This window comes from Zalophus californianus, chromosome 16, assembly GCF_009762305.2.
Source record: "Zalophus californianus isolate mZalCal1 chromosome 16, mZalCal1.pri.v2, whole genome shotgun sequence".
In the NCBI taxonomy this organism is placed as follows: domain Eukaryota; kingdom Metazoa; phylum Chordata; class Mammalia; order Carnivora; family Otariidae; genus Zalophus; species Zalophus californianus.
The window spans coordinates 18127326-18152653 of NC_045610.1; the positions used below are offsets into that span (position 1 = coordinate 18127326).

At 54.4% G+C, this 25328-nt stretch overlaps 4 protein-coding genes and 3 non-coding genes across 13 annotated transcripts in view; 2 read left to right on the forward strand and 5 right to left on the reverse strand.

Annotated features, from left to right (window-relative positions):
* Positions 1–189: 189 nt before the first annotated feature.
* RPL23A (ribosomal protein L23a) lies at positions 190–4266 on the reverse strand. The gene is made up of 4 exons (XM_027625199.1): positions 4128–4266; positions 3145–3328; positions 964–1140; positions 190–490 (listed from the first exon to the last, which is right to left on the reverse strand). Exons 1-4 carry the CDS (start codon positions 4150–4152, stop codon positions 205–207), a joined length of 672 nt encoding a protein of 223 aa, XP_027481000.1. The 5' UTR covers positions 4153–4266; the 3' UTR covers positions 190–204.
* On the reverse strand, positions 565–629 carry LOC113908355. Its single transcript, XR_003515432.1, has one exon. It is a non-coding gene; the product is annotated as a small nucleolar RNA SNORD42 (small nucleolar RNA).
* On the reverse strand, positions 1223–1294 carry LOC113908358. Its single transcript, XR_003515434.1, has one exon. It is a non-coding gene; the product is annotated as a small nucleolar RNA Z17 (small nucleolar RNA).
* Positions 3421–3484, reverse strand: LOC113908354. The gene has a single exon (XR_003515431.1). It is a non-coding gene; the product is annotated as a small nucleolar RNA SNORD42 (small nucleolar RNA).
* Positions 4267–5746: 1480 nt separating the features above from the next.
* Positions 5747–10163, forward strand: RAB34 (RAB34, member RAS oncogene family). Of its 2 annotated transcripts, XM_027625197.1 has the most exons (11): positions 5747–5903; positions 6701–6783; positions 6990–7081; positions 8369–8434; positions 8537–8638; positions 8745–8809; positions 8920–8971; positions 9162–9243; positions 9331–9421; positions 9554–9661; positions 9744–10163. In XM_027625197.1, the coding sequence occupies exons 1-11, from the start codon at positions 5762–5764 to the stop codon at positions 9809–9811; spliced, it is 951 nt and encodes a 316-aa protein (XP_027480998.1). In that variant the 5' UTR covers positions 5747–5761; the 3' UTR covers positions 9812–10163. The 2 variants fall into 2 exon arrangements, with proteins under 2 accessions (XP_027480998.1, XP_027480997.1); XM_027625196.1 differs by lacking the exon at positions 5747–5903 and having other exon boundaries at positions 6462–6783.
* A 3171-nt stretch (positions 10164–13334) lies between these two features.
* On the forward strand, positions 13335–21199 carry PROCA1 (protein interacting with cyclin A1). Of its 5 annotated transcripts, none has more exons than XM_027568342.2 (5): positions 13337–13812; positions 17911–17997; positions 19826–19961; positions 20245–20403; positions 20496–21199. In XM_027568342.2, the coding sequence occupies exons 1-5, from the start codon at positions 13725–13727 to the stop codon at positions 21148–21150; spliced, it is 1125 nt and encodes a 374-aa protein (XP_027424143.2). In that variant the 5' UTR covers positions 13337–13724; the 3' UTR covers positions 21151–21199. The 5 variants fall into 5 exon arrangements, with proteins under 5 accessions (XP_027424145.2, XP_027424146.2, XP_027424143.2 ...); XM_027568341.2 differs by lacking the exon at positions 13337–13812 and adding an exon at positions 14271–14479; XM_027568344.2 differs by lacking the exon at positions 17911–17997 and having other exon boundaries at positions 13335–13812.
* Positions 21200–22591: 1392 nt separating this feature from the next.
* The window catches only part of SUPT6H (SPT6 homolog, histone chaperone and transcription elongation factor), a 33364-nt gene continuing 30627 nt past the window's right edge, over positions 22592–25328 (reverse strand). For both annotated transcript variants that reach the window (XM_027625480.1, XM_027625479.2), the window contains exons 33-37: positions 24949–25061; positions 24594–24671; positions 24331–24497; positions 23677–23864; positions 22592–23395 (exon numbers count right to left, since the gene is read on the reverse strand). In XM_027625480.1, the coding sequence (XP_027481281.1) occupies positions 23209–23395; positions 23677–23864; positions 24331–24497; positions 24594–24671; positions 24949–25061 (733 nt within the window). In that variant the 3' untranslated portion in view covers positions 22592–23208. The remainder of the gene's footprint in view (positions 23396–23676; positions 23865–24330; positions 24498–24593; positions 24672–24948; positions 25062–25328) is intronic.

Here is a 25328-nt window from a genome sequence, read left to right on the forward strand (position 1 = left end):
AATCTGGTAACAAATACCTGAGCTCCCAATGCCAGGATTAACAAGCATGGGGAAGTAATAATGCAGAGTGTTCCAACAGGGTAAGTAGACCAAAGTCTTGCCCAAGCCCTGTTAACTTAAGTGTGTGTATACCATAGTATGGCCTTCCCCAAAGCCCAACCAGAAACCAACAAACACAAATGGTGAAAAAAATTTAATTTAGATTTAGCCAGCTGGACTCAGTTTAGATGATTCCAATCTGAAAAACAAAAGGGGAGCTTTGTTACTGGGAGCTGAAACGTCATGGTTAAAAAGCAAAATGAGGTGAGGGTAAAGCCTATTAAGGATAGAGGGTGAGCCTATTAAGGTCAGGTTTTGGTTACTAGCAGACACATCACTTGGACCCAGGTGGTAGATGAGTTGATAGCAAAGGAAGCTTACTTTGTTGGCAACATCCAAAGCATCATAGTCAGGAGCCAGTCGAACATATGCCTTCTTCTCTCCATCAGGCCTAGGATAAAGGAAGTCATAATTCCTCCTACCCTCACTGCCCCCAAGCCCTCCCTTTTCCCCCTAGTCTTTCTGGCACATCAGTGGTTCCCTTATTCATGTCATTCTTTCCCAGATAGTGACTTTTCCATCATTTGCACAGGAGGCTAGGGATGCCACCAAACCACAAATGAAGCCAACTCCCCTTTGTGGGGAACACCACAGAACATTTTAAGACGTAAGTCCAGGTAATCTGACATAAACTGTGTCTTACTCTAAGGCCTGCCTGTCTAGAGGTGTAGGGAATCAAAATGAACACCAACACCATACATCAAGTCCTAGAGGCAGGAGGGCTAATGTGTCCTCAGAAGTCCGTATTAGATACAAAGGACTAGAATTACAGCAGAAGCTGCTCATTTCTTAAGGCTCACACACTGTGAAACCTACTTCTGACTCCATGCAGGTTTCCGGGCTCTTGACCGAGGCCCTACTCACCTGATCAAGGTGTTGACCTTGGCCACGTCAATGTCGTAGAGCTTCTTCACAGCCTGTTTGATCTGGTGCTTATTGGCCTTGACATCCACAATGAACACAAGTGTGTTGTTGTCTTCTATTTTTTTCATGGCTGACTCAGTGGTCAGGGGGAACTTGATGATGGCATAGTGATCAAGCCTGGGGAAGAAGCAAAATGGTATCGCCTGGGTCTGATAAAAAGGATAGGCCCTCTTTTAGAGCCCAAAGCCAAAAGAGCCCAGGTGCATCAGACCATGAGGTAGCTATCATTTTTGTCAGACTTTGGTCGCTAAACAGTGTCATCATCTGCACCTTAAACTTAGGGATCTAGGAGCAGAAACCTGTGCACTTTCTTCCCCTTGAAGGGCTTTATTTTTTTTTAAGATTTTATTAGAGAGAGCACACAAGCACACGCACAAGAGCGAGGTAAGGGAAGAGGGAGAACCGGCCTCCCCGATGAGCAGGGAGCCTGATGCAGGGCTCCATCCCAGATCTCTGGGATCATGACCTGAGCCAAACAGACTGAAGTACTTCCATCGTTCAAGTGATTTAAAGATCATCTGAGTTCCAAACCCCCTTCATTCTCTGACTTCAACATTTTTTTTTTAAAAAGATTTATTTGACAAAGAGACAGCAAGAGAGGGAACACATGCAGGGGGAGTGGGAAAGGGAGAAGCAGGCTTCCTGATGAGCAGGGAGCCCGATCCCGAACCGAAGACAGATGCTTAACGACTGAGCCACCCAGGCGCCCCAACATTTTTTTTTAACGATTTGTCAGAAAAAGAGCACAAGAAGGGGAGCTGCAGGCAGAGGGAGAAGCAGACTCCCTGTCGAGCAAGGAGCCCAATGTGGGACTTGATCCCAGAACCCTGGGATCAAGACCTAACCGACTGAGCCACCCAGGCGTCCCTTGGCTTCAACATTTTGAATGGCAAACTTCTGGAAGAAATTTGAGACTTCAGAGGTTAAACAAAAAACAACTTACTTCAAAAGCATAAAGCTAGACTACAGAATCTTAAAACCCAGAGTAGAGTTCCAAAGAATGCTGGTGCTTCACTATGAGATTTAACAGACATTTCTGCCCCCATTGGTTGCTGAAAACCGGTTTTGAGGACCACTGATTTAGAGCAACTTTTATTTACAGTCCAAGTTAAACTTACAGTGGCTTGACCACACCTACCACGCAGCTTTCCCCGAAATTTAGAAAAACAAGTCTCTTTACGTGGACGCTATGTTCCTATCTTAAAGCTAGACATCAGGTCTCAACTTCTCCTGACATTAAATCCCAGGTCCAAACGGGGGTAAAAAGTGGTTTCCTCCCTGGACACTCTTGTTTTTTTTTTTTTAAGATTTTATTTATTCATTTGAGACACAGAGATACAGAGCAAGAGAGCATGAGCAGGGAGAGAGGGAGAAGGAGAAGCAGGCTCCCTGCTGAGCCAGGAGCCCGATGTGGGGCTTGATCCCAGGACCCTGGGATCATGACCTGAGCCAAAGGCAGATGCTTAACCATCTGAGCCACCCAGGTGCCCCCTCCTTGTCTTTTTCTTAAGAAGCAGTGGGAAGTGGCAGTTACTACTATTGCTCTCATCTGTGGCCCCCCCCCAAGGTCAGTTTTACTACTACTAGTGTGGCACCAAAACACTCAAGACCCTAAACCTTTTGCCCATTTCCCCCTATTTCTTTGAGTGTAAAGACTTGAGAGTAAACGAGAAGAACCTTTTATACACTGTTGCAGGCCTTCCCTGTCCAATACATATTAATAAGTGTCCTTATCAATCTTGAATCATCCCACGCTGTCACTCTCAAGGACTATTCCCTACAGCAATGAATAACTAAACCTGGAACTCCAAAACAAACAAAAAAAAACATTTAAACAAAGTAGTACTTTACACTCCAAGAAAGCAGAATTTTTAGAACCCTGACCATATATGAAGCATTAACCTAACAATTAACCTTAATAGTCACTGAGCTGTTTTAAACAATTCTTGCCAATGTTGTAAAAACATCTCCTCTTGTTCTTAAAGAGGGCATTAACAATCTTTTTCACACTCCCCTTAGAGACGCACACTAGGTACCAACATGTATTTGAGAAGTCATGCCGTAGGTTTGGTAAATTTCCAAATTACCCAACATCTTTTCACGGGAAAGGACAGTACTGACTTGTTTCTCCTGGGGGCGCTCTTTCGAGGATATTTGGGCTGCCTCCGCAGACGCAGTGTCTTGGGTCGTCGGAACGTAGGTGACGTGCGGATTTTCTTTTTTTTGTGACTGTGGACGCCTTTCAGCACTGCTTTCTTGGCCTTCAAAGCCTTTGCTTTGGCTTCGGCTTTGGGAGGGGCAGGGGCTGAGAGAAAGAAAGAAAGAAAATGAGGGCACGGGACTCAGAAACCAATCACTTCCGTCCTCAAAACCCCTAATGGGCGCTCCACCCCACACGTGCATCAGTGGTTCCTTTGAAGACATCACAAGTCTCAGGTTAAAATTTTTCCATCATATGCACGATACTGGGGCGAACTCAGAGAGTAACTTCAGGAATACGACGAAGAAAAAAAAGAACTAGCAATGATCCAATGCTTGATACTTGACAAGATGTGTGCTAGTGGTTTTAGCTACCTATATAGCTCTAACACGAGGGGGGAAAAAAAAGGAAACTAAGTGGAGGACTTTAATTTTTTTTTTTTAAAGGTTTCTTACTTTTTATTAGAGAGTACAAGCAGGGGGAGCGGCAGGGAGAGGGAGAAGCAGGCTCCCCACCGAGCAAGGAGCCCAGTGCGGGGCTCGATCCCAGGTCCCCGGGATCATGACCTGAGGCGAAGGCAGACGCTTGACCGTCTGAGCCACCCAGGCGCCCTGAGGACTATAATTCTTTACAGGTCTGGAGATATGGAGCTCCGGCCTGTGGATGCGAGTAGTTCCCCAAAGCCAACAGTCTGGCGGCCCCCGACAGGTGGTGCCGGCCGGGCTTGCCGAGGAGCCGAGCCCATGCGGCTGGGCCCACGCGCATCTCAGCGTGCCGGAATGCGAGAAACAGCTCCGGAGTAGACACCCCAAGGCTTAGCCCAGCCGCTCTCCTCCCAGTTCGTTCACTCCAAGGGTATCCCAAGCCAGGTAGTTGTGGTACTCTCCCCAGCCCCAGCACAAACCTTCCTTCTTAGCCTTCGGCGCCATCTTCGTAAAAGGGATTTCCAAGGCTCTTTTCCAGGGGCTTATAGAGCAGAGTCCCACCAAAGACTCGCGATGTTTTTTATTTAAAAAGCTGATTGGATACTCTGTAGCGCGGCGCCCTCTGGGAATGGTAGTTAGGTTTGATTTCCTCGCGAGAGTGATTAAGCATGCTCCACCTCTTCCCTCAAGTTCCGAATCTAAAGCTTCTTGGGGGTTGTAGTTTTTTTTGAGACACGTGTTTATTTGCGGCGGCTGGTGGATGTGGACGGTGTAGCTAACTGCCGTCTCGTCTCGTCCTGAGGGCTTCCCATCTTGAGGAAAGAGTATTCCAGTTCCAGGAGACAGTAACACTGAAAACTGGATTGAATATAATTAGGTTGACTCAGGGAGAGTGAAGCAAAGCTCTAGAATGTTGGAGCAGAAATTGTCTGGTCCAGGGGCTCCTGGGTGACTCAGTCGGTTAAGCGGCTATCTTCGGCTCAGGTCATGATTTCGGGGTCCTTGGTTCCAGCCCTGCATGGAGCTCCCCCCTCAGCGGGGAGGCTGCTTTTCCCTCTTGCTCTGCCCCTCCCCCTGCTTATGCTCGCTGTCTCTCTCTCAAAAAGAAAAAAAGAAAGAACGAACTTCAGGAAATTATCTGGTCCAAGTCCCTCTAACAACTTCTGTGGAAATTTAGTCCAGAGTGGGGATGTGGCTTATCAATAACACAGGGATTTGGTGGCAGAAAAAGTCAAGTCAGGCAGAGGGGAGGAGAAAAGTATTGTAGAAGGTAGTCATATCTACCCCCTCTTTACCTGTGACTGTCAGATTTCGTGCGTTTTCCTGATAATACTCTAGGGCTCACTAGTTCTTGTGAATAATTTCATTCACCGTCCCCTCCCTTCCCCCCCCCCCCAGGGTTTTATTTATTTATTCATTCATGAGAGACAGAAAGAGAGAGGCAGAGGGAGAAGCAGGCTCCCAAGGAGCAGGGAGCCCGATGCGGGACTCGATCCCAGGACCCTGGGATCATGACCTGAGCCGAAGGCAGACGCTTAACCATCTGAGCCACCCAGGTGCCCCACAGTCCCCTCCCTTCAAGTAGTCTTCCCTTCCCTGCTCCAGGCCATGTTTGCATCCTCGAATTCGGTTCCCGACACAACAGGTAAAGCTTGGGTTTGCTTTTCTGAGGGTCTGTGTGACCCTACACTTTCTATCTTCCTCCTCCCCTCTTTCGAACCAGATCTCCCCTTTGACGGTGAGAATTATTGTGTGGTACACTCCTCTCCTATCTTGCAGAACTGCAAAATGGAAATGGTGTCCTTGGGGGTAAGATTCCAATGGGATCAGACAGAACGCTGGTACCAGGGCGGAGGCCCCTAGTCCCGGAGCAGCGACCTACCTAAAGGGCGAAGTTTCAGATCCACCTAGTCCTTCTTTAGACTCCATTGAGGGAGGCAGGTTGGTCTTCAGCCTCCCACCCTTCAGCCTACACGGGAGCCTTGAAGGAAGACACCCCAGACTTTGGACATCTCTTTCCTCGGTGGGCATCCCATTCCGACCCTGGCATCCCCTGTCGGCTCTCCCCCACCCCACTCCATCCCGGGCAGAAGGGCGAGCGGGGGCAGACTCTATGAGTCACGTCCTGGGTCTGGAGTTGAGGAGGGAAGCGCCGCCTCTCCTTGGGCCCCTTCTCTCCTCCTTTCCCCTCCCCGCCGGTTCCTGGCCCAGCCAGATACTGCGCAGCAATCACCGATTCTCCATCACCAATTTGGGTAAGGGTCCGCCTGGAGCCGGAGGCCGGCCCAGAGGCGCAGGGAAGAGCGACCTGGAGGACTTTGACCTGGGCGGGTTCCAGCCTGGGTGGAGGCGGTCCTGGTGCCCGTGAGGCGTCTGGCAGGGTACCCAGAGCTGGGGAAGCGCAGTGGGGAGGAGAGGAGGGGGAGGCTGGGACAGGCTGCGAGGCCGGGAGCTGCCGGGAGAGGGGCAGGGGGCGGCCCTTCTCCAGGAATTTCCGGGGATCATGTTACAGCGCTCGCGAAGGGAGAGCGGAGTGGGACGCCGGGCCCTGCAGCGGACTGGGCCCCTGGCCCCCTCCTCCAGCAGGCCGCGGGCCTTGCAGCGCCATCCCTGCCCACACTGACCCCGTGCGGCGGGGCCGCACCGCGCCCCCGGGCGGCTCTGTTATGGTAGGGCCGCCTCAACCCCGAGCTGTCGTCGGGTCACCGCGGCCCCGAGTCATTGTAGGAACTATCCGGCCCCGAGTTATTGTGGGGTCTGCGCGGGCCCGGGCCCCCCCGGACGGGACTCCCCGCCCCCATTTGGAGGCGGAGGAGTCTCCCCGCCCCCGAGTCGTCGTCGGGACGCCTCGGGCCCGGGTGATTGTGGGTTCGCCCCGGCCCCGGATGATCGTCTCATCCCCGTGGCCTGCTGTTGTCGTAGCGTCCCCAAGGCAGCGGGCTCCCGTAGGCTCCCCGTGGCCCAGAGTTATAGTCGGGACACCCCGGTCGCGGGTGATTGTCGGGTCTCCACGGGCCCGGGTCGCTGGGGCGGATCAGGCCCCCGCGCCTTCTCGGGGCTCCCCGCAAGGCCGCAGGCGAGATGAACATTCTGGCGCCGGTGCGGAGGGACCGCGTCCTGGCGGAGCTGCCCCAGGTAGGCGCCAGGGCCACGTCGGGCTTCTGGCTGGGGTGGGGTGTGGGCGGGGAGGAGGCGGTACCAGATCAGTTAGAGGCTTGGGCCCAACCCTGCCGCCCAGCTAGGTCTGCTGCTTCTGGGTGGTCCCCTACCCCCGCCCAGGGCAGCTTGGCTGCGGGACGTGGGCCAGGAGTGGGTGAGTCCCATTCTCTTCTATTCCTCAGTGCCTGAGGAAGGAGGCCGCTTTGCACGTGCACAAAGACTTCCACCCCCGCGTCACCTGCGCTTGCCAGGAGCACCGGACAGGCACCGTGGGGTGAGTTAGACATCCTTAACGAAGAAAGGAAGTCTCAATCAAAGCTAGGGTATACACGCACCCCCTGGGGCTCCGTTTCAGCCTCTACCAGTTATATGGTAATTCCACCTTTTTTACACTCGTGCGTTCTCCCTTTTCTTCCCAGCAAGGTTGTGATGAGTCCTATGAAATGGGGTGGGGTAGAGAGGCGGCAGTTGACTTCCTGACACAGAGAGGGTACTCAACAGGAGAGGGTGGTCACCAGCTCACCTTCCCACATACCATCCATTTGAGCCCCAGGGCAGGGGGCTGTGCCTGTAGGGATGTGTCCCGCTATGGGTGAAAGAAGGTAGTACTGATAACATTGGTGTGCCATTAACTGAGTGTTTACTGTGTACCAGGCAGTGTGTTGGTTACTATTACTGTCTTTTATTAAATGGAAAACACCATCACTTTTAAGATGTATCCTGATTTCAGAGATGTTTGAAATGTGTGTGGGGAGAGTGAAGAGAGGAATACCTTTATCTCAGAATATAGGACATTTATCTCATTTTTTTAAAAAAGGCTTTATTTATTTGACAGAGAGCGACACAGCAAGAGAAGGAACACAAGCAGGGGGAGCGGGAGAGGGAGAAGCAGGCTTCCGGCTGAGCAGGGAGCCCAATAGGGGGCTCGATCCCAGGACGCTGGGGTCATGACCTGAGCCGAAGGCAGACATCCAACGACTGAGCCACCCAGGCACCCCGGACATTTATCTAATTTTAACCTTCACAACAGGGGCGCCTGGGTGGGTCAGTCGTTAAGCGTCTGCCTTCGGCTCAGGTCATGATCTCAGGGTCCTGGGATCGAACCTCGCATCGGGCTCCCTGCTCTGTGGAAAGCCTGCTTCTCCCTCTCCTGCTCCCTCTGCTTGTGTTCCGTCTCTCGATGTGTCTCTCTTTGTCAAAGAAATAAATAAAATCTTAAAAAAAAAACCCAAAAAACCTTCACAACAACCCAATAGAGTATATACTCAATCTCCACTTAACAAATGTTGAAACTGAGGCTCAGAGAGGCTAAGTAATTTGTCCTAAGTCACACAGCTAGTAGATGTAAGAACTGGGATTCAAATTCCTGTCTCTCTGATGTTGAACCACAAAACACTCTTCTGGAAGCATATGTGTCCAGGCAAGCTGCCTGGGAGGCCTCGTGTCTATGGTAACCTCAGCCTTGGTGCAGCTAACTTTATAGACTTAGTAGGGAGCATTGAGACTCCCTAGGCTGCAAGAGCTAGTGCTCACTTCTCCTGCCCCCTTTTGTGTCCTACAGATTTAAGATCTCCAAAGTCATTGTGGTGGGGGATCTGTCAGTGGGGAAGACTTGTCTCATTAATAGGTAAGAAGGTGCTCTAGTTGAGCTGGATTGGGCCGGGCAGGGTTTGGCCAGACCTAGCCAGGTGGGCTGGGCTCAGGGCCAGAGCATCTCGTGCTCCCTCAGGTTCTGCAAAGATACTTTTGATAAGAATTACAAGGCCACCATTGGAGTGGACTTTGAGATGGAACGATTTGAGGTGCTGGGCGTCCCCTTCAGTCTGCAGCTGTGAGTGCCTCCTCCACACCTCCCAGCCCTTCCTTCCCCCAGCACCTGAACCCCACCTCACGCCCTCCTCCCACATACCTGTGTTGTACCCCCTCCTTCCTCCCAGCTGGGATACCGCTGGACAGGAGAGGTTCAAGTGCATTGCATCAACCTATTACCGAGGAGCTCAAGGTAAGGGCCTCAGTGAAGTGGGGCAGGCGGGTGTTCCTGGTCTCTAATCTAGGGCTGGGGGGATTTGGGAAATGAGCTGGTAATGTCAGTTGTCTTTGCCGCTTTTCCAGCCATCATCATTGTCTTCAACCTGAATGATGTGGCCTCCTTGGAACATACCAAGTATGTGGGGATGCTGAGCTACAGTGGGGGCTCCAGGAAGAGAGGGTTGAGAAAAGAGGGGTGGTCAGGAGCATTAGTAGAGAAGGAAAAGAATGCATCGAGGACCAGGGAGAGTGTGATGGGCATATGAGTGCCACCGGGAGAAGCCTCTCCAGCTCACTCATCCTTGATTGTCTACCCTCTGTGGCAGACAATGGCTCGCTGATGCACTCAAGGAGAATGACCCGTCCAGTGTGCTTCTCTTCCTTGTGGGTTCCAAGAAGGACTTGAGTGTGAGTGTGTCAGTAGGGGAGGAGCGGCTTCCAGCCCGGTCAGGGGACCCCGCCCCCCCTTGCCATCTGACTCTGACCTTCCCTCAGACTCCTGCTCAGTATGTGCTGATGGAGAAAGATGCACTCAAGGTGGCCCAAGAGATGAAGGCTGAGTACTGGGCGGTCTCATCTCTCACTGGTGAGTCAGAGGCTTCAGGTCTTCTGCTGTGGCGCTCCTGTCCACCTGGCCTCTCATTCCTGCCCTTTCAACTGTGCCTAGTGACTCGAGGCCTGGAACGGCCCCTGAGCACCCATCTGCCCCATGCATCAGGTGAAAATGTCCGGGAATTCTTCTTCCGTGTGGCGGCGCTGACCTTTGAAGCCAACGTGCTGGCTGAGCTGGAGAAATCGGGGGCCCGGCGCATTGGGGATGTTGTCCGTGAGTGCCTGCCTGGATGGGGGTGGTAGAGAGCACGGGGAACCTCTGATCCCCACTTCACATATTTCCCGGCCTTCTTCAGGCATCCATAGTGAGGACAGCAACCTCTACCTAACTGCCAGCAAGAAGAAGCCCACGTGTTGCCCGTGAGCGGTAAGGGGGCTGTCCAGAGCCTGCCCAGCCCTGGTGCACTGTGCCACCTTGACTGCCCTAGAGCTCGACCCTGGACATTTGCACTGATTGTTTTTCCAGACCAAAGAGCTGCCCCTTGGTGGCAGTACCCCTGGAGGGGTAGCGGGGACCATGCTAGTCGCTCCCCGCCCCGGGCACCGTGCCAAAGACTAGATGTCTCCCCCCTCCTTTGGGGGGCTCTCCAGGGTGCCCAGCAGTGGAGAGGTAATCCCTGCTGCTTTTGCTTAGCCTGCTGGGCCCTTTTGAGTATGAGGATGCTTAATGATCCCAGCCTCACACTGTGCCTTATGCATTAAAATCTCTGTTATTAGCAGTTTGGGGACTGGAGTCCTTTGTTGGGGATGAGGGAGGCGGAATGGGCAGGGCTGGATGGCTATCTTGGGACTGGAGCTTCCTGCTGGATTCTGGCCATCCCTGGCCCCTGGGCAGGATCTAGACAGGCTAGGAGCTGAGGAACCACATTTTGGAGGGCTGTACTGGACTCTAAGTGGTTGGCTTTCAGAGCTCTTTCCTTTGGTTCCTCATCCCCAACTGTGTCCCCCCTACTTGGTGCTTATTCCCAAATTTCTACCACTGGATAATTGTTTTCTTTTTTTCACCCCCTTCCTGCTTTCCCTTTAAAAAAATACTTCTCCGAGGAGAACACAGTAAGAAGTGATTGAGTTTTGGATGCTCTTTGGGTTGACCAGAAGGCCCAGGGCGGGTAGGGGTTTGGCTCTTACTCAGAAGATATGTTACCTAGGGACGCCTGGGTGGCTCAGTTGGTTAAGCATCTGCCTTCGGTTCAGGTCATGATCCCAGGGTCCTGGGATCGAGTCCTGAATCGGGCTCCTTGCTTGGTGGGGAGCCTGCTTCTCCCTCTGCCTGCCGCTCCCCCTGCTTGTGCTTGCTTACTTGCTCTCTCTCTCTCTGACAAATAAATAAAGTCTTAAAAAAAATGTGCTAATATCTATTTAACATTATTAGTGATATAAGCATAAATTTATGAGTAGTGTCTTTTTACATTTTAAAACCTGATTAACTAAATAAAACAAACAAACAGCATAGGGGCACCTGGCTGGCTCACTAGGTAGAGCATGTGACTCTTGATCTCACGATCGTGAGTTCAAACCCCATGTTAGGTAGGCCTAGAGCTTACTTTAAAAAAGAAAAAAAGAAAAAGAAGAGAAAAAAACCAGCATACCTTTTTCCCTCTTCAAAAAGAAAAAGACATGCTCTGAGTCAGGAGGTCGCCCATTTGAGTCCTCACTGTTCCTCTTCAATCACTTCTCACTGTGTTCTCCTCAGAGAAGTTTTACTTATTTATTTTCAAAATTTATCCATTTATTTTAGAGAGAGTGAGTGCACATGCACAGGCAGTTAGAGGGGCAGAGGGAGAGGGAGAAGCAGACTCCCCACTGAGCAGGGATCCCAGCTGGGGCTCCATTGCAGGACCCTGAGATCATGACCTGAGCTGAAATCAAGGGTCAGATGCTCAACCAAATGAGCCACCCAGGCGCCCCAAAGAGAAGTATTTTTTAAAGCGAAGGCAGGAAGGGAGTGAAAAAAAAGAAAATTATCCAGTGGTAAAAATTTGGAAATAAGCACCAAGTGGGACACAGTTGGGGATAAGGAACTAAAGGAAAGAGCTCTCAGACTCCCGGGCAAATCACTTATCCTCTGTGTCTCAGTTTCCTCATCTGTAAAATCAGGCTGATAATACTGATGAGGTTTCATGGATGAAATAAGGTAAAACACTAACACACACTGGAAGAGCTCAAAAACCTTAACTATTGGGTGCCTGGGTGGCTCAGTTGGTTGGGCGACTGCCTTCGGCTCAGGGTCATGGTCCTGGAGTCCCGGGATCGAGTCCCGCATCGGGCTCCCTGCTGGGCGGGGAGTCTGCTTCTCCCTCTGACCCTCCCCCCTCTCATGCTCTCTCTATCTCATTCTCTCTCTCAAATAAATAAATAAATAAAATATTAAAAAAACAAACAAACAAAACCCTAAACTATTAAAACTGATTGGAGGGAAGAGTGGCGAAGAACCTGGCTCCCTTTCGACATCTGACCCAGAGTCAGATTGGCTGGAAGTATCTCAGACATCTGGACCAACAATGGTGGGACACCTGTGGCCTCAGGTGTCATCCTGAGAGGCCATGGAGGGTCAAGATTAGAACACAGACCCAGGCTCCCAGTCCGCAAGTGCTCTGTCCACATGCCTGGTACCATTCTCACCAAACCATTGTCCTGGAAGGGCTGGCTTTTCTGCCTACTCCTCTCCTGGCTTCAACTTTCCTGCTGTTCTTAGAGTTGTCTGGACCTAAGGTGAGAAGGGACGCCTGGGTAGTGGCCCTATCTGCTCAGCCTACTGGGCCTGGAGGAAGGTAAAGGCTGGGACTGCACAGACAGCAGCAGCTGCAGGAGAGGCCCTGGATGACTGGAGAAAACAGTTTAAACATCATCCTTTCCTCTTTTTTCCATCTGTTGAAGCATATCCTGGCTTAGGGGCCTAGTGACAAGAGGATTTGAGGGGAGTGATGTGTGGAGTGTGGGTGGTACGGCTCTAACACTTTTCCACACTCCCTGGGGTTGTTTTTTCCATGTCTCTTCCCTCACAGGACTGTGCTCCTCACCCCTCTTCTTGTGCAGAGCCTGTAAGAGTGTGTGTGTGTGTGTGTGTGTGTGTGTGTGCGCGTGAGAGAGAGAGAGAGAGAGAGAGAGAGAGAGAGAGAGAGAGAAACCTGCACCACAGAGCCGCTGTGGCATGTTTGTGCTGCATCGGGTGTGGGGATCAGGGGTGTGGTTTGGTTTTCTGGGTGATATCTGCAAGGGGCATGTTCATGTGTGCATATCGCAGTAGTCCGTGTGTGAGATTTTTTATGTATGCAACGTGTGTGATCGATGCGCGTGCAGTGTATATGCTGTATTTAAGGGTGTGAGGGGTGTGTGTAGTACGTTACTATGAATGCCGCGGCCCTGCTCCGCGTCACAGGCAAGCCTATGGAGACACGTGTGGTTGCGTGAATGAAATAAGATAAAGCACTAACATACATAGGAAGAGCTCAGAAACCTTAATGATTTTAATAACTGTTTGGGGGAACAGTAACCGAGACCCTGGCTCTATGTTGCCATCTTTATTGGGCAGTATTGTCTCTGGGACCGGGTGCTTGCGGGGGCTAGGAGGGAACGCGGGAAGGGGGCCTTGGGGGTGGGCACCACGAGGGGCTGGGAGCCGACACCAAGTCCTCATCTTGAGAACTGGGCCTTGGGCTCCTGTGGAGGGGCCTGAGGGCAGAAAGAGAGAACACGCGCGAACGCGAGCGAGCCAGACACGGCCCCGCTCCAGAGCGAGAGGGAGCTCGGAGAAGCCGGGCTGGCTGCGGGGAGGCGGGCGGGGCTCTAGCACCGCGGCTGGGTTCCGAAGGCTTGGGAGGGGCTGGATTGCGGCGGAAGTTGGAGGTTGAGAGAATGGCTGGGGCGGGGCTAAGAACGGGGTAGGGGCGGGGCTAAAGTCTGGGGGTAGGACTAAGAGCTGGGAGTAGGTTTGGAGAGGAACTAGGGATGGGACTGAGGGCTGGGCCTGAGCGGCCGACCTAAGGTTTAGGCCTGAGATAAAGAGGTGGTACTAAGGTTAAAGGTGGGACAAAGAGGGGCCTGGAAGGAGCTGGGAGGCCCCGGATGAAGAGCGCGGCTGAAGCTTAGATTTGGGCTAAGACAACGCAGAGCCAGGGGAAGGTGGAGGGAGGGATTGGGCAAGCATGAGGCGAAGTTAAAGGCTGGATTGGGGCGAAGCTGAGATTGGGGTTTACGGTTGGCTCGACCAAGCTGAGGTTCAGGATTGGACTAATGCGAGGAAGAGTCTTGTAGAGACGAGAACTGGGCTGAGAGCGATGTGGGTCAGGACGACACTGAGGATTGAGAGGTGGACTAAGGAAAAGACTGAGGACAATGCCAGCATCTGGGATGAGAGCAGCACTGGTAAAGAGGGGGCGGGGCAGGAGTTTGGGGGTGGGTTTCGATCTTGGGGCGTGGCACCCAAGGAGGGTTTAGAACTGGGAAGAGCCGGGCGAAGGAGGCGGGGCTAGGGGCTGGACTGGGGCGGAGTTAGGGCCTGGGGGCGGGCTCACGCCGAGCCGTGGACCAATGACTGAGGACTGGGGTCCTGAGGCCCTGGAGAGTGCCTGCGGGTCCGGCGGAGCCAGTCCGGCTGGAGCCGGAGCTGCCAATCTCTAGTTTATAGGGCTGGAAGGCGTTGCCGTGTTGCCTCCGGAGCCCCGGCCGCCGCCTGAGAAATGCGGGGCCTGGCTGGAGCGCCTGGTCCAGCACCCACCCAGTTGCTAGGCTGGGGAGGGCGGCTCCACTGACTCTGAGGGGAGGAAGGAGTCTGGAGGTTCCACGCGTGACATCACAATCACCGCCATGTGTGGGCGGGGCGAGAGCGGCATTTCCCAAGAGACGCGTGCACACTGCACTGCCTTGCTCCCCCCTTCTCCCTACTTCCCTTCCTTTCTCCCTTTCCCCTCCTTTCCTCCCCCATTCATCTGCTTTGGTGCCCAACCTGGAAGCCCGCCACCTGTGCCACAAGGGCGGGGGGAGCTCCTCAGCCCGCAGGACTGGGAGCATTCTGTACAAATGAGCATCACCTGTGAGTTTTGAGTTAGGGCCCTGCGCCTCGTTGAATGCCCCTCCAAGAAAAAGACCACCAGCCTCCCTCTTCCTTTCAAGCTGTCACTCTCCTCATTTCATTATCAAGTCCGCCTGTGTCCAGCCACAATTACTTCGGCTGCAGGAGCGCTGCACTGCTGTTCCAGTAGGAGCTCTCCTTCTGCCTGTGAAAGTAGAGAGCGGATTACCTGCCTCAGATCTGAGGAGAGTTACTAAACCCCACCCCTTGGCAAACAGAGTTACGATTGTTAGGGCTTCTTGGGGGTTTGAGAGGAGTTAATCAGCTGACTCTCTACAAGCCGCCTTCACGGTGACTCCGGAGAGAGCAAGAACAGTGGAGTCGGATAAAGTAGAGTTTGAATCCTGACCCTCAGGGTCCAGGCTGGATCTGGGAGGTTGTGAAGTCAGGATTGAGTCAAACCAGAGGATGAAGAATTGGCTGTGTTGGAGCTGAAAAGCAGGTGCAGTAGGGAAGTGACAGCAGGTTGGGTTTTGGATAGGAAGCCCAAGTAGATAGGGCTGAAAGAGCACGGGAACAGCTCATACAGAGCCAGGAAGATTGGGTTTGACTCCCACCTCTACCATCTATTAACTTGTGTCTTTACTTTTTTTTTTTTTAAGATTTTATTTATTTATTTGACAGAGACAGCGAGAGAGGGAACACAAGCAGGGGGAGTGGGAGAGGGAGAAGCAGGCTTCCCGCCGAGCGGGGAGCCCGGATGCGGGGCTTGATCCCAGGACCCTGGGATCATGACCTGAGCCGAAGGCAGATGCTTAACGACTGAGCCACCCAGGTGCCCCATTAACTTGTGTCTTTGGACAGGTTTTTTATCCTGAGTCTCTGAGCCCCCATCTGGATTGTGGTGAGGATTTCGAATCAAAGGCATATTTTAAAAGCCCAGCACAGTACCTAATGTTGGGAAGATGCTCATCCTGGGTCAATTTTCTTCTTCTAGAAAAGTCTCCTGCTTTGAACCCTGGGCAGAATCTCTAACGCTATAGCTTCTTTGTGATTCCAATAGGGGGTTTGTTTTATTCTACTCATGTAGCCATTCAACCAACCAACATTTACTGGGCACTTTTCATGTCCCAGGACTCGCAGATACAAAGGCAGATAAAATATGGGCCTTGTTCACATGTTGCCATAGAGTAAGTGCATGAAGTACCGCGGGAGGGTAAAGGGGCACAAGACATGTGTGACCAATTCTACTTGGGTAGATAACATTGTTCTTTCCAAGATGAACAGGTATTTCTGGGGAGGGAGAGGCAGGAGAGAAGGAATGGAGAAGCGAGGGGTGGGAAGAAGGATGAATGCATGGGAGAAACGTATAACTGAGGAAGGAACCAGGGCCTGGGGCCTGGGGGGTCAGTTATATCATGATAAGGAGTTTCACTTCATCCTGAAGGCAGTGGATGGCTGTTGAACAGAAGGAATGTGGTAGACCACTTGGTATTCTAGAAAACTCAGTTTGGCTGCATTGTGAAGACTGCATGAGGGTAGTGAAACAGAAGGCAGGGAGGCCAGGTAGGAGGCTCCTGCAGCGGTTTTAGGGATCATGGAGGTCTGAATCAGGACAGAGGCAGGTATGGGGGGCAGGTAGGCATGGCAAGACTTGGTCATCAAGTTGGTGTAGAGGTGAAGGAAAGAATGATTCCCAGATTTCTAGCTGAGGTGTCTGTTCCTCTCTGAAATGGAAGAGACAAGAGGAGATGGTTTATGGAGGGTGAGGAGAAGATGATAGGCTTGTGTGGGACATGCTGGTCTAAGATGTTTTGGGAAAGTCCAAGAGGATATAGACGGTGCTCAGGAAAGCAGTCTGGATTGGAGACCCTGATTTTTGTCATTTTTTTGGTGGATGTTGAAACCATGTAAGTGGATGACATTATCCAAGAGAAGGCTATAGAGTCTTTGAGAAGGAGGTCAAACACAGAACCCTGGTAATCACCAATTTGAGGGGTGCAGCAGAGGAAAAGGAAACCACAAAGAAGTCAGGAAAGAACTAAACAGCTAGTCAGAGAAGGAAGGCAGATGAGATGAGAGAGGCCTGTCATGGGAGTCAGAAGAACAGTTTGCAGGAGAAAAGAGATTGATTGGTCAACAGTGTCAGGTGAGATGAGACGAAAAGAAGGCCACTGGGTTTAGCTATTAGGAAATCGTTGGTGGGGGGGAGGGCACCTGGCTGGCTCAGTCCATAGAGCATAGGACTCTTGATCTCGGGGTTGTGAGTTCGAGCCCCATGTTGGACATAGAGATTACTTTAAAAAAATAATTAAAAAAAAGAAAAAAGAAAAAAAAAGGAAATCGTTGGTGGCCTTTGCCTGGGCTTTTTTGACAGAAGGGCCCAGTAGCTGCCATGTTGTATGTGGCTGGCATGGAAGAGAGGTGGAGACTCTGAGCTCACTGAAGATAGGGACTGGGCCGCCTTCACTGGTGCCTAGTGAAGCTAACATGTCTGTTAAATGAAGGAGTGAATAAACCTGGATTGAAAAGGAAGAGAGTGGTAGAGGGAGAAACGGGGTTTATAGAGTGTTTTGTTTAAAGATATTCATTGCCTGTAAGGAAAAAACAAAAACAGTGAAGAGGTGGAAATTCTGGCTGAGACCTAGAATTCAGGTGCTTTGGGCAGGAGGAAGGTGGAGGGATACTTCCCCAGGCTGGAGGACAGTTGATGAGGGTGGGAGCAGCCTCAGGTAATGCTGGTGCAATGAGCTGAGGGGAACAGCAGCAGGGCAGGAACTTCCAGGAAGGTGCTGGAAGTTTCATTCATTCATTCATTAAATACATTTTGGGTACTTACTGAGCTGTGGAAAATAGAAGGAGCTGACCAGGGACCTGTAGAAAGATGACCAAGTGCCACCGAAGGCCCTGCTAAAGTCCCCCACACAATCAGCTCAAGGAGCAGGACTCAGCTCTGATGCCTCAAAGGACAAAGCTAATTGGGGGAAAGCAAGGCAAGTGGCAGATTCTGCCTTTGTTGCTGATGGAGCTGTGGCCCCAGCCGAGGGACACCGTCTGACCAGCCTCCACACGCCCTGGGAATTCCTGGAATCGTCCCTCCTTGCCTAGGTTCTGGCTCACTCCCATTCGTCACTCCAGACTCCGCTCCTCTTATGCCTCTTCCAGGAAGTCTTCCTCATCACCTCCCACCCCCAGCCCTGCTGCTCTTGTTCTCTGCTCCCACAGGCCTTCCGCCCACCTCCTCCCTTCCCATCAGTGTCTGCATCGTGCCGCTGCCCTGAACTGTTCGTCTTCTGTGTCCCTCTCCTCTCCTTGAGGACAGGGGCTGTTGGTTTTTTTTTTTTTTAATTTCCCCGCATCTCCAGGGCGTGGGTGGAGCTTGTCAGGGAATGTTTGAGGCATGAATGGCATGGGGAGGGGGCTGCCGCCGCCGCCACTCTGGACTCTCTCAGACGTAAACAGGTTACCCGGCTGGGGGAGAGGACATCGGCTGGCTGGTGTGCCATCTAGCACCGAAGCATCTACCTTCTCCTCTGAAGGTGGGTCTGGGGTTCCCCACCCCCCCACTTGGGAAAACTTGACAGTTGGTGGCAGGCGGGAGGGAGGGAAGTGTTTGGTCCTGAACAGGTTACCCAGCTGCCCCAGCCCCAGCCCATCCCCTACTCCTGCCAGGCCCAGGCTGGGAGGGCTCATTCCCCATTCCCCGAGGCCACAATCACCCCCATCTTTGGCCTAGCACTTTAGGGGCACAGATTTCTTTGACATATAAACTGAGCCCTCTCAACAATCCTGCAAAATACGTATTACTGCCATCCCCATTTTATGGATAGGGAAATGAAGGCTCAGAGAAGTAACTTGCCCTGGGATGCCCAGCTAGTAAGTGACAGAGCCAAGACTTGTACTCAGGCCGGTCTGATGTCAAGTACAGGGCACGTGCCACTCTGCTGCCCCTTGCCCCCAGTTCAGCAGTGCTGAAGAAGGTGGTGGCAGTGGTGATCCAAGGTCCGGCCTCACATGCCTTATTCCCCCCCAGGATGGAAAGGGGGCACGGGCAGAGAAGCAGAAAGGGAGGCCCACCAAGTGGTCAGGGGTGGATGGGGGACCCAGGGCCCTCACGGCCTTGGTGGGGGGAAGGGAAGGGAGGAGGAATGTGGTGCAAAGCTCATACCAAGCTGTTGTCCCCTCATCTCTCAAGTACTTTCAAGGCCACTTGGACTAACACGCCCCCAGCCTGAGTCACCTCCTGGGGCGTGGCCAGTGTGAGGTCTTGTCCCAGTCCACCCTCGTAGAGGCTGGGTAGAGGCTCAGTTCTCCTGGCCTCTCTGGAGGGAGGAAGGCAGCCGTAGTGCCCCAGACCAGGCTGGAACTCATCAGTGCCAGCTCACTTCTTCCTGCAGGGGTGGGTGGAGCTGGAGTCCAAGGGGGGATCTGCAAGAAGGCGCCTTGTTCTCTATGTCCTTGTACGTGAGACCTTGGTCACACGGAGTCACTTCACAGGCTCACCTTTTAGATGGCGGCCCGAGGGAGAGCCGCTGGTAGACTGGAGCCTTGGGCAGGGTCAGAGGGGAGGCGGCGGGGGTAGAGCCTTTCTCCAGGGCTTTCCCCAAATGCCAAATCCTTACCCCAGCGGCTTCTCCGCTGTGTCCACGGTACCTGTGCTGCCTCCAACGGGTGGCCGGGCTCGGGGTGGGGGCTGGTCCTTCAAGTCTGTGGCCCTAAGGAGATGGGATGGGCAACGGGGCCTTGATGAGTGTGGAGCAAAGAGTGAGCACGGGGAATGGGAGGGAAGTGAGAAAGGGAGGAAGGTGTCAGAAGGGAGGAGGATCTTGGAGAAGAGGAGGGGAAAGCAAGCACCAGAGTCAGGTGGAGAAGCTGAGGGGCCCGACCTTATCTCCCCTCCAGGCCACAGCAGGGCTCGGGGCCGTAGTGACCCTGAGGCTGAGTGGTAGGGACATGGGCCTCCTGGCCTGTGCAGGGCAGGAGGTTGGGGGGGGGGCGGGGGGCTCTGAACCGGTGCTCCTGTCGGTCACGTGGCTCCACGGTCCGCTTCGCCTCCCCGGGCAGCCTGTGGAGGGCCCCAGCAGGTTCAGCAGGAGGCGGGGAGTGGAAGAGGCAGGTGTCATGGGGCAGCAAAGGGGACTCGCTGAGACATTTTCCTGGGAGAGTGTGGGGGAGGATTTGTGCAGGGGACCTGAGGGGAAAGGGGAGTGCTGGGTTCCTACCGGGTGGTTACCACTCTGAAGTAGAAAGCTGCCTAGAAAGCTGCCGGGGAAGGGGAGGGTGGGTGGCAGCAGCTGAATTTGGCGAAGCCTTTAGATTGAGCTCTGGGAGGGGAGACCCAGAGGTGTGCCGCTGTCGCCACCCCAGGTGAATTCAAGGACCCGGACAGGTGCTGCTGGAAACACAAGCAGTGCACTGGGCACATCATCCACCCCTTCACCTCGGACTGTGGCCACCACAACCTGCACCTGCACCCCGTCAGCCACCGTGACTGTGATTCTAGGTAAGGGCCCTCCTCCTTGGGAGACCCGCAGCCCAGGAGAGAGTGCTGGGCAGAGCTACGCCCACGATTTCCCTGTGGTTCCCCCTTCAGCTTTGCCCTGGCGCTGCTAGCCCGGCCCCAGCTTTGTAAACCTGGCTGTGCTCCAGAGCCATGGGGAGGAGGTCTTTTGGCAGCCTGGGCTGAGTCCAGCAGAGGCCAGCTGTCCCCCGGGCTTCTCGCTCTGGGTCCCCGGGGGGGGGAGTCACGGAGGCATGGGAGCCAGGCTGAGTCCTCTGTGTGGCAGGCTGAAGGATTGCCCAGAGAAGACAAATAGCGACAACTCCCGAGATGTGGGCCCAACCTGCTCCCGAGATGAGGGCTCAACATGTTTCAACGCCATCCAGTCCCCTTGCTTTGAGCTCATCCCAGAGGAAGAGTGTGTGGAGCGGTTCTGGTACGGCTGGTGAGTGCTGGCAGGCTGACGGGGCGGCACTAAGGGGCCCCGGCCCCCCCCCACTCTCTGTCAATCTCTCTCCCTGTCCCCCTCCCTCCCAGGGGCAACAGCTACAGGCCTGTCTCTGTGGCAGTGATCTACCATCCAGTCCACCATGACTATGTGGCAGACGACCTGAATGAAGAGGAGGAGGAGGAGGAAGGCCAGGCCCCCATTCCGACCCAGGTGGGGCCCGCCACCGCCACACCCACTGACACAGGCCCGGGCGCCGTCCCAGGTAGCCCAGACTCAGCAGCTCCCGTCACCATCTGGCGCTCTGAGAGCCCCACGGGGAAGTCCCAGGGCAACAAGGTGATCAAGAAGGTGAAGAAGAAAAAAGAAAAAGAGAAAGACAAGGAAGAGGAGATGGAGGAGAAGGTAAAGCCGAAGAAAAAAATCAAGAAGAGCAAGTTGATGAAAAAGAAAAGCCCGGTGGAATCGGAATCTTTACCTCCAGACTTGAGCCGATCAGTAAGCCCCAGAGAGTTGACCAGGATGTCTGAGTCCAGCCCAGACAGCCCGGAGGACCTGGAGAGCGAGGACAGTTACAAGGACCCCAGGCGGGAGGAGCCCTCCAGCGAGGATATCGTGGAGTCTTCGTCGCCCAGGAAGAGAGAGAAGAACACGGTCCAGACTAAGAAACCTGGGGCCAAGACCTCACCAGTCAAGAAGGTCAAGAGGAGATCTCCCCCAGCATCAAACCCCAATCTCAGTTGAGGCCAGGGCGTCCAGGGTGAAGAATAAATGCGATCAAGCCTGTAGCAGACCCCCTGCTGCTGTTCTCTCTCCCTCCAACCTGCCCCTGGGGCGGGGGGGTGGGGGGTAAGGGGGTGGGCTCTGGGCGTAGCTGGAGCCAAGGGGCCAGGGGGCTGCAGGACTTTCTGAAGGGTAATCTGTCTTTCAGGAGGGAGTCCATGGGAACGTAGGAGGGAGGGCAGAGGGGGACACAGCCTGTTTCTCTGTAACATCCTAGGTTCAGGACAGGAGAGGAGCACATCTGGGTGGGGTGGGAAGGAGGCTGCCCATCTCCTGGGAGACTGGTCTGTGTGAAATCTGCTCGGGGATTTCAGGCAGTGCTGTCTGCAGTGATACCCCTAATAAATGGAACCTTTTAACCCACTCTGTGCCACTGTGCCTGGCCTTTCCCTCCTCTAAGTGGCCTTTAGGAAGACGCTGGTGGCACCTAAGGGAACGTGATTTCCCAGCTGGTGTGTCCCTGCTCCTGCTAGGCCCTTCCAGACCTTTATGCTGAAGGGAATGGAACCGACCGAGTTCCTGGCAGAAGACCAGCCTTTTCCTCCCAACTCTTTTGTCAACAGCCAAAGAGATCTTGAATGACGGGATGAAGTCAAGATGGGAGACTCATCAAGTTTGGGCAGTAGTGACCTTTCCTGATTTCTCTGCTGAGCCCCAAGCAGAGGAAAGGGAGAGGGAAAACCTCACTTTCCTAGCACCAACTTGCAAAGCTGTGAGGCGAGGCCCTTCTGAAGAAACACGGCATACCAGGAGTCTAGAACACAACGAGGCAGTCAGGCTGGGGGGAGGGGCCAGGGCCAGGGGGCTGGCTGGACCAAGCTGGTAAGAGGGGGGACTGGCCTCCCCTGCAACAGCCCGGCACTTCCTTTTCCAGGGCGTGCGTGGGAGCAGGCGAGCATGGGGCCCATCCTGGGGCAGCCGTGCTTGTGTAGAGCTGCTCTATCATCACAGACCAAGGCCCAGCTGGCAAAAAGAGCCAGGGAAGAGGTGCAGGGGCTCGAGAAACTGAAATTTACGCGCAGCCCCTCTTCACTGTGCCAGAGGAAGCTAGCGGGCGCAGATCGTGGGCTGTGTGCGAGTGTAGTAACAGCACCTAACGGGTCCTGGGGCCTCACGAGGTCCTAGGCCCCAGGCTGAGCGCGCACACGTCCTCTCTCAGTCCCGGCAGCTGCCCAGACGAGGCAGGTATCGATCACTCCGTTTTACAGAGACAACAGGCACAGGGCTGGGGAGCGGAGCATGGACATGACCCCAGGCAGATACAGAGGCTGCTTGCTGTTCAGAGTCACTGTCTCTCTGATGGCCTGGAAGGAGTCAGGGTGAGCCCCCAGAGCTCCACACACTGCTTTGAAAGCCACCCTTCAAGAGCCGGAGCGTTGGAGAGAGACGCTTTGCCAAGTGCTCTGTAGAAACACTGTTTATTCAAATGACAGGCAGGAAGCGGAGGCAGCAGCAGGTGGGTGAAGGCGGCCAGGCGGGGGCGGGGCAGGTTAGCACTGCTCCCCCAGGTCCCCTGCAATTCTGCTTTGCTAGCCACCCAAGCCGTCGGCATCAGGGTCAGAAATACTTTCCCTCCTCTCCCTCCTGCCTCAAACTGAATAAATAGCATTCCTCTCCCCTCAAGAGCTGGGGGAGACTCATGTGCTGAGCTTGGTGCCCCAGGGTCACAGCCCAGAGTCAGGTGAGGGCAGAAGCTCAAAATGGCTTGTAGGGAGCAGAATACAAAACTGTTCCACTCTCATTCTCGTCTTCCTCTTCTTCCTCCCCGCCACACTCCCCTCCCAGCCTGGTCCCGGGACAGGTGGTCGGTGAGGGCCTGGAGTGGGAGAATTGTCGCCTAGCGTACACTGAGCTCAACTTGGCAAGGCCGTCCAGCTTGTCACCCATCCAGGCTGACCACCAAAGAGAATGTCAATTCACGCCACTTTATGGACAGAAAAGGAGGGGCAGGGAGTGAGGCAGTGGGCGGCTGGGCCTCTCCCAGCCTCAGAGGTAACCAGAGTCCTAGGAGCGGGCCCCCTACCGATCCATCTCATCCAGGAGCGGGGTGGCATCGCCGGCAATGGACATGGGGGTGCTTTCGATCATGGGGCTGGGGGAGGGCCGGGGCGTCAGCCGCTGCTTCTGTTTCCGCCGCTCGGCTTCCTTCTCCTGGAGCCACTGCTCTGCCATCTTCCCCCAGTCGATGGCGGCGTGGCTGTTGGACCTGGAAACGGGAAAAGAAGGGGCCTCTGAGATCAGGACCCTCCGGGAGCTCTCTAGAAGGAAGCCTTCCCTCACCTTACATCTGTCCTTACAGAGAGGAGCCGTAGTCGGCTGCCCTGTGGCCCTCTTCTGTCTTCTCCCAGAAAGCGGTCAGTCATCCTGGGCTATTGCCTGGGTCACGGCTCTCACGAGGTCCGAGGCCCTTGCCTACGCCGAGCCCACTGGAAGGCTGGCGACACCTGCCCCTAGCAGCCTGCCCTGTGCCACAGACCACATACTTACTTTGGCTGCTGCTGCCGTTGTCGAGAGCTGGAAGAGGGCTGGGGCTGGGCCTGGGCCGCCTGCGGGGTGGTGCTGGCCTGGAGCTGGTGGTACTGTGGTGTGGTGATGGGCTGGCTGGGGGTTGTGTATGAGTAGCTGGGGGTCATGAGCGGTGTGGCCACCGGCTGCTGGGCTGGCGTTGGGAACACCTGGAGAAAGGAGAACGGTCAAATGGGGATGGGCTTGGGGCTTATTCGGCCTTGCTATGAACTTCTGGCAAGCTGAAAGCTAGGGCTCGGCCCAGAGCTTTCCAGCTGACCAACCATCTCTTGAGCAGTATGTAGTCCCAAGCAGCAGAGAGAGGCCAGCAGGATGGGACCTGGCACAACAACCCTCAGTCCTGGCCGCTTGAGGGTTCCAAAGATCCCAAAGGACCACGGAAAAATCAGACCTTACTCCCTTTACCCTCACGTGGGCCTGGGGAAAAGGACCGTGGGTTGGAGACAGTTCCTATGGCTGTGGCGACCCCATCTGTATGTCTGAAGCCCCCTGTGGTGGGCGCTGCCAGAGGCCAGTCTGCGGACACGGGTCAGTAAAGGAGGGTTGGGAACGGATGGTCGTTCCCGTTCAGTCTTCCCCACCCCCCGCAGGGAGCCTCGTCCCCAAGCCACGTACATGGTAAGCGCTGCTGCCCCCTCCACTGCCGCCATAGCCATACTGGCTGGAGGCCCACTGGGCTGGGGTGGCGTTAGGGTTCTGTCCTTGGCCTGTCACGGCCGCAATGGCACTGAACATCTGTGAGGTCATGTTCTGGGGCAGGGCATTCACAGCTCGTGTCAGATCTGTAAGCACACAGAGATGAGGGGTGGGCCCGTCAGAGGTCAAAGTCCTGCTGGTGCCATCCCTCCAGCTCCCCGTCCCAGACGTGAGCTCCTCACCGGCAAGGTTGATGTTGGCTGGGGTGGCGTTGATAGAAGCGGGTGTCCGGGTCCTGCTGCTGCTACTGGGGGTGATGCCTGTAGGAAACGGCCAAAGTGAGTTACGTCCCTCCAGAAACCTATTTCTGGTTTCACAATGTAGGGGGCTGGAGGAGGTCTGAGGTGGGTGGAGAGAAGGGAAGCTGCGTCGGCAAAGTAGATGGAGGACGTCCTTGATGCCAGGAGGCTGGAGCAGGAGTGAGACAGCTGCGGTGACAGCTCAGGCCTTGCCCCTTCCAGAGGTGGCAAGTGAGCATCCAGATTCAGGGCCTAGCTGTCCCTCTAAGCACACCCCAGAGCGCAGCACAGAACTCACCCGGTACAGGATCCTGGTAGTGATCCTTAAACCATCTGAAAAGTCCATTCACAGTAGGGAAGATTTGGCCCCGGTACCGGAATCCTTCGGGAGTCACTGTTACATATTCTATCCTGGGATTTTGGAAGGAAACATGCGTCAGACACCACCTGGGGCCAGCCCTGAAAGAGGGGCCAGAAAAGATCTCTACCGTGTGAAGAAGCCAAGCTGGGTGCTAGGGGGCGGGGGAAGGAGAGATGAAAGAGCCCCGACTCTGTCAAAGGAGGCCGCACTCTGAGGAGGTGAGCATGGTCAAGGCCAGGAGTCAGCAGCCCCTGGTGTGCTAGGTACAGGCTGCCAGAGGATGGCCTGCGGGGGGCTGGGCCACCGTCCTGCCACCA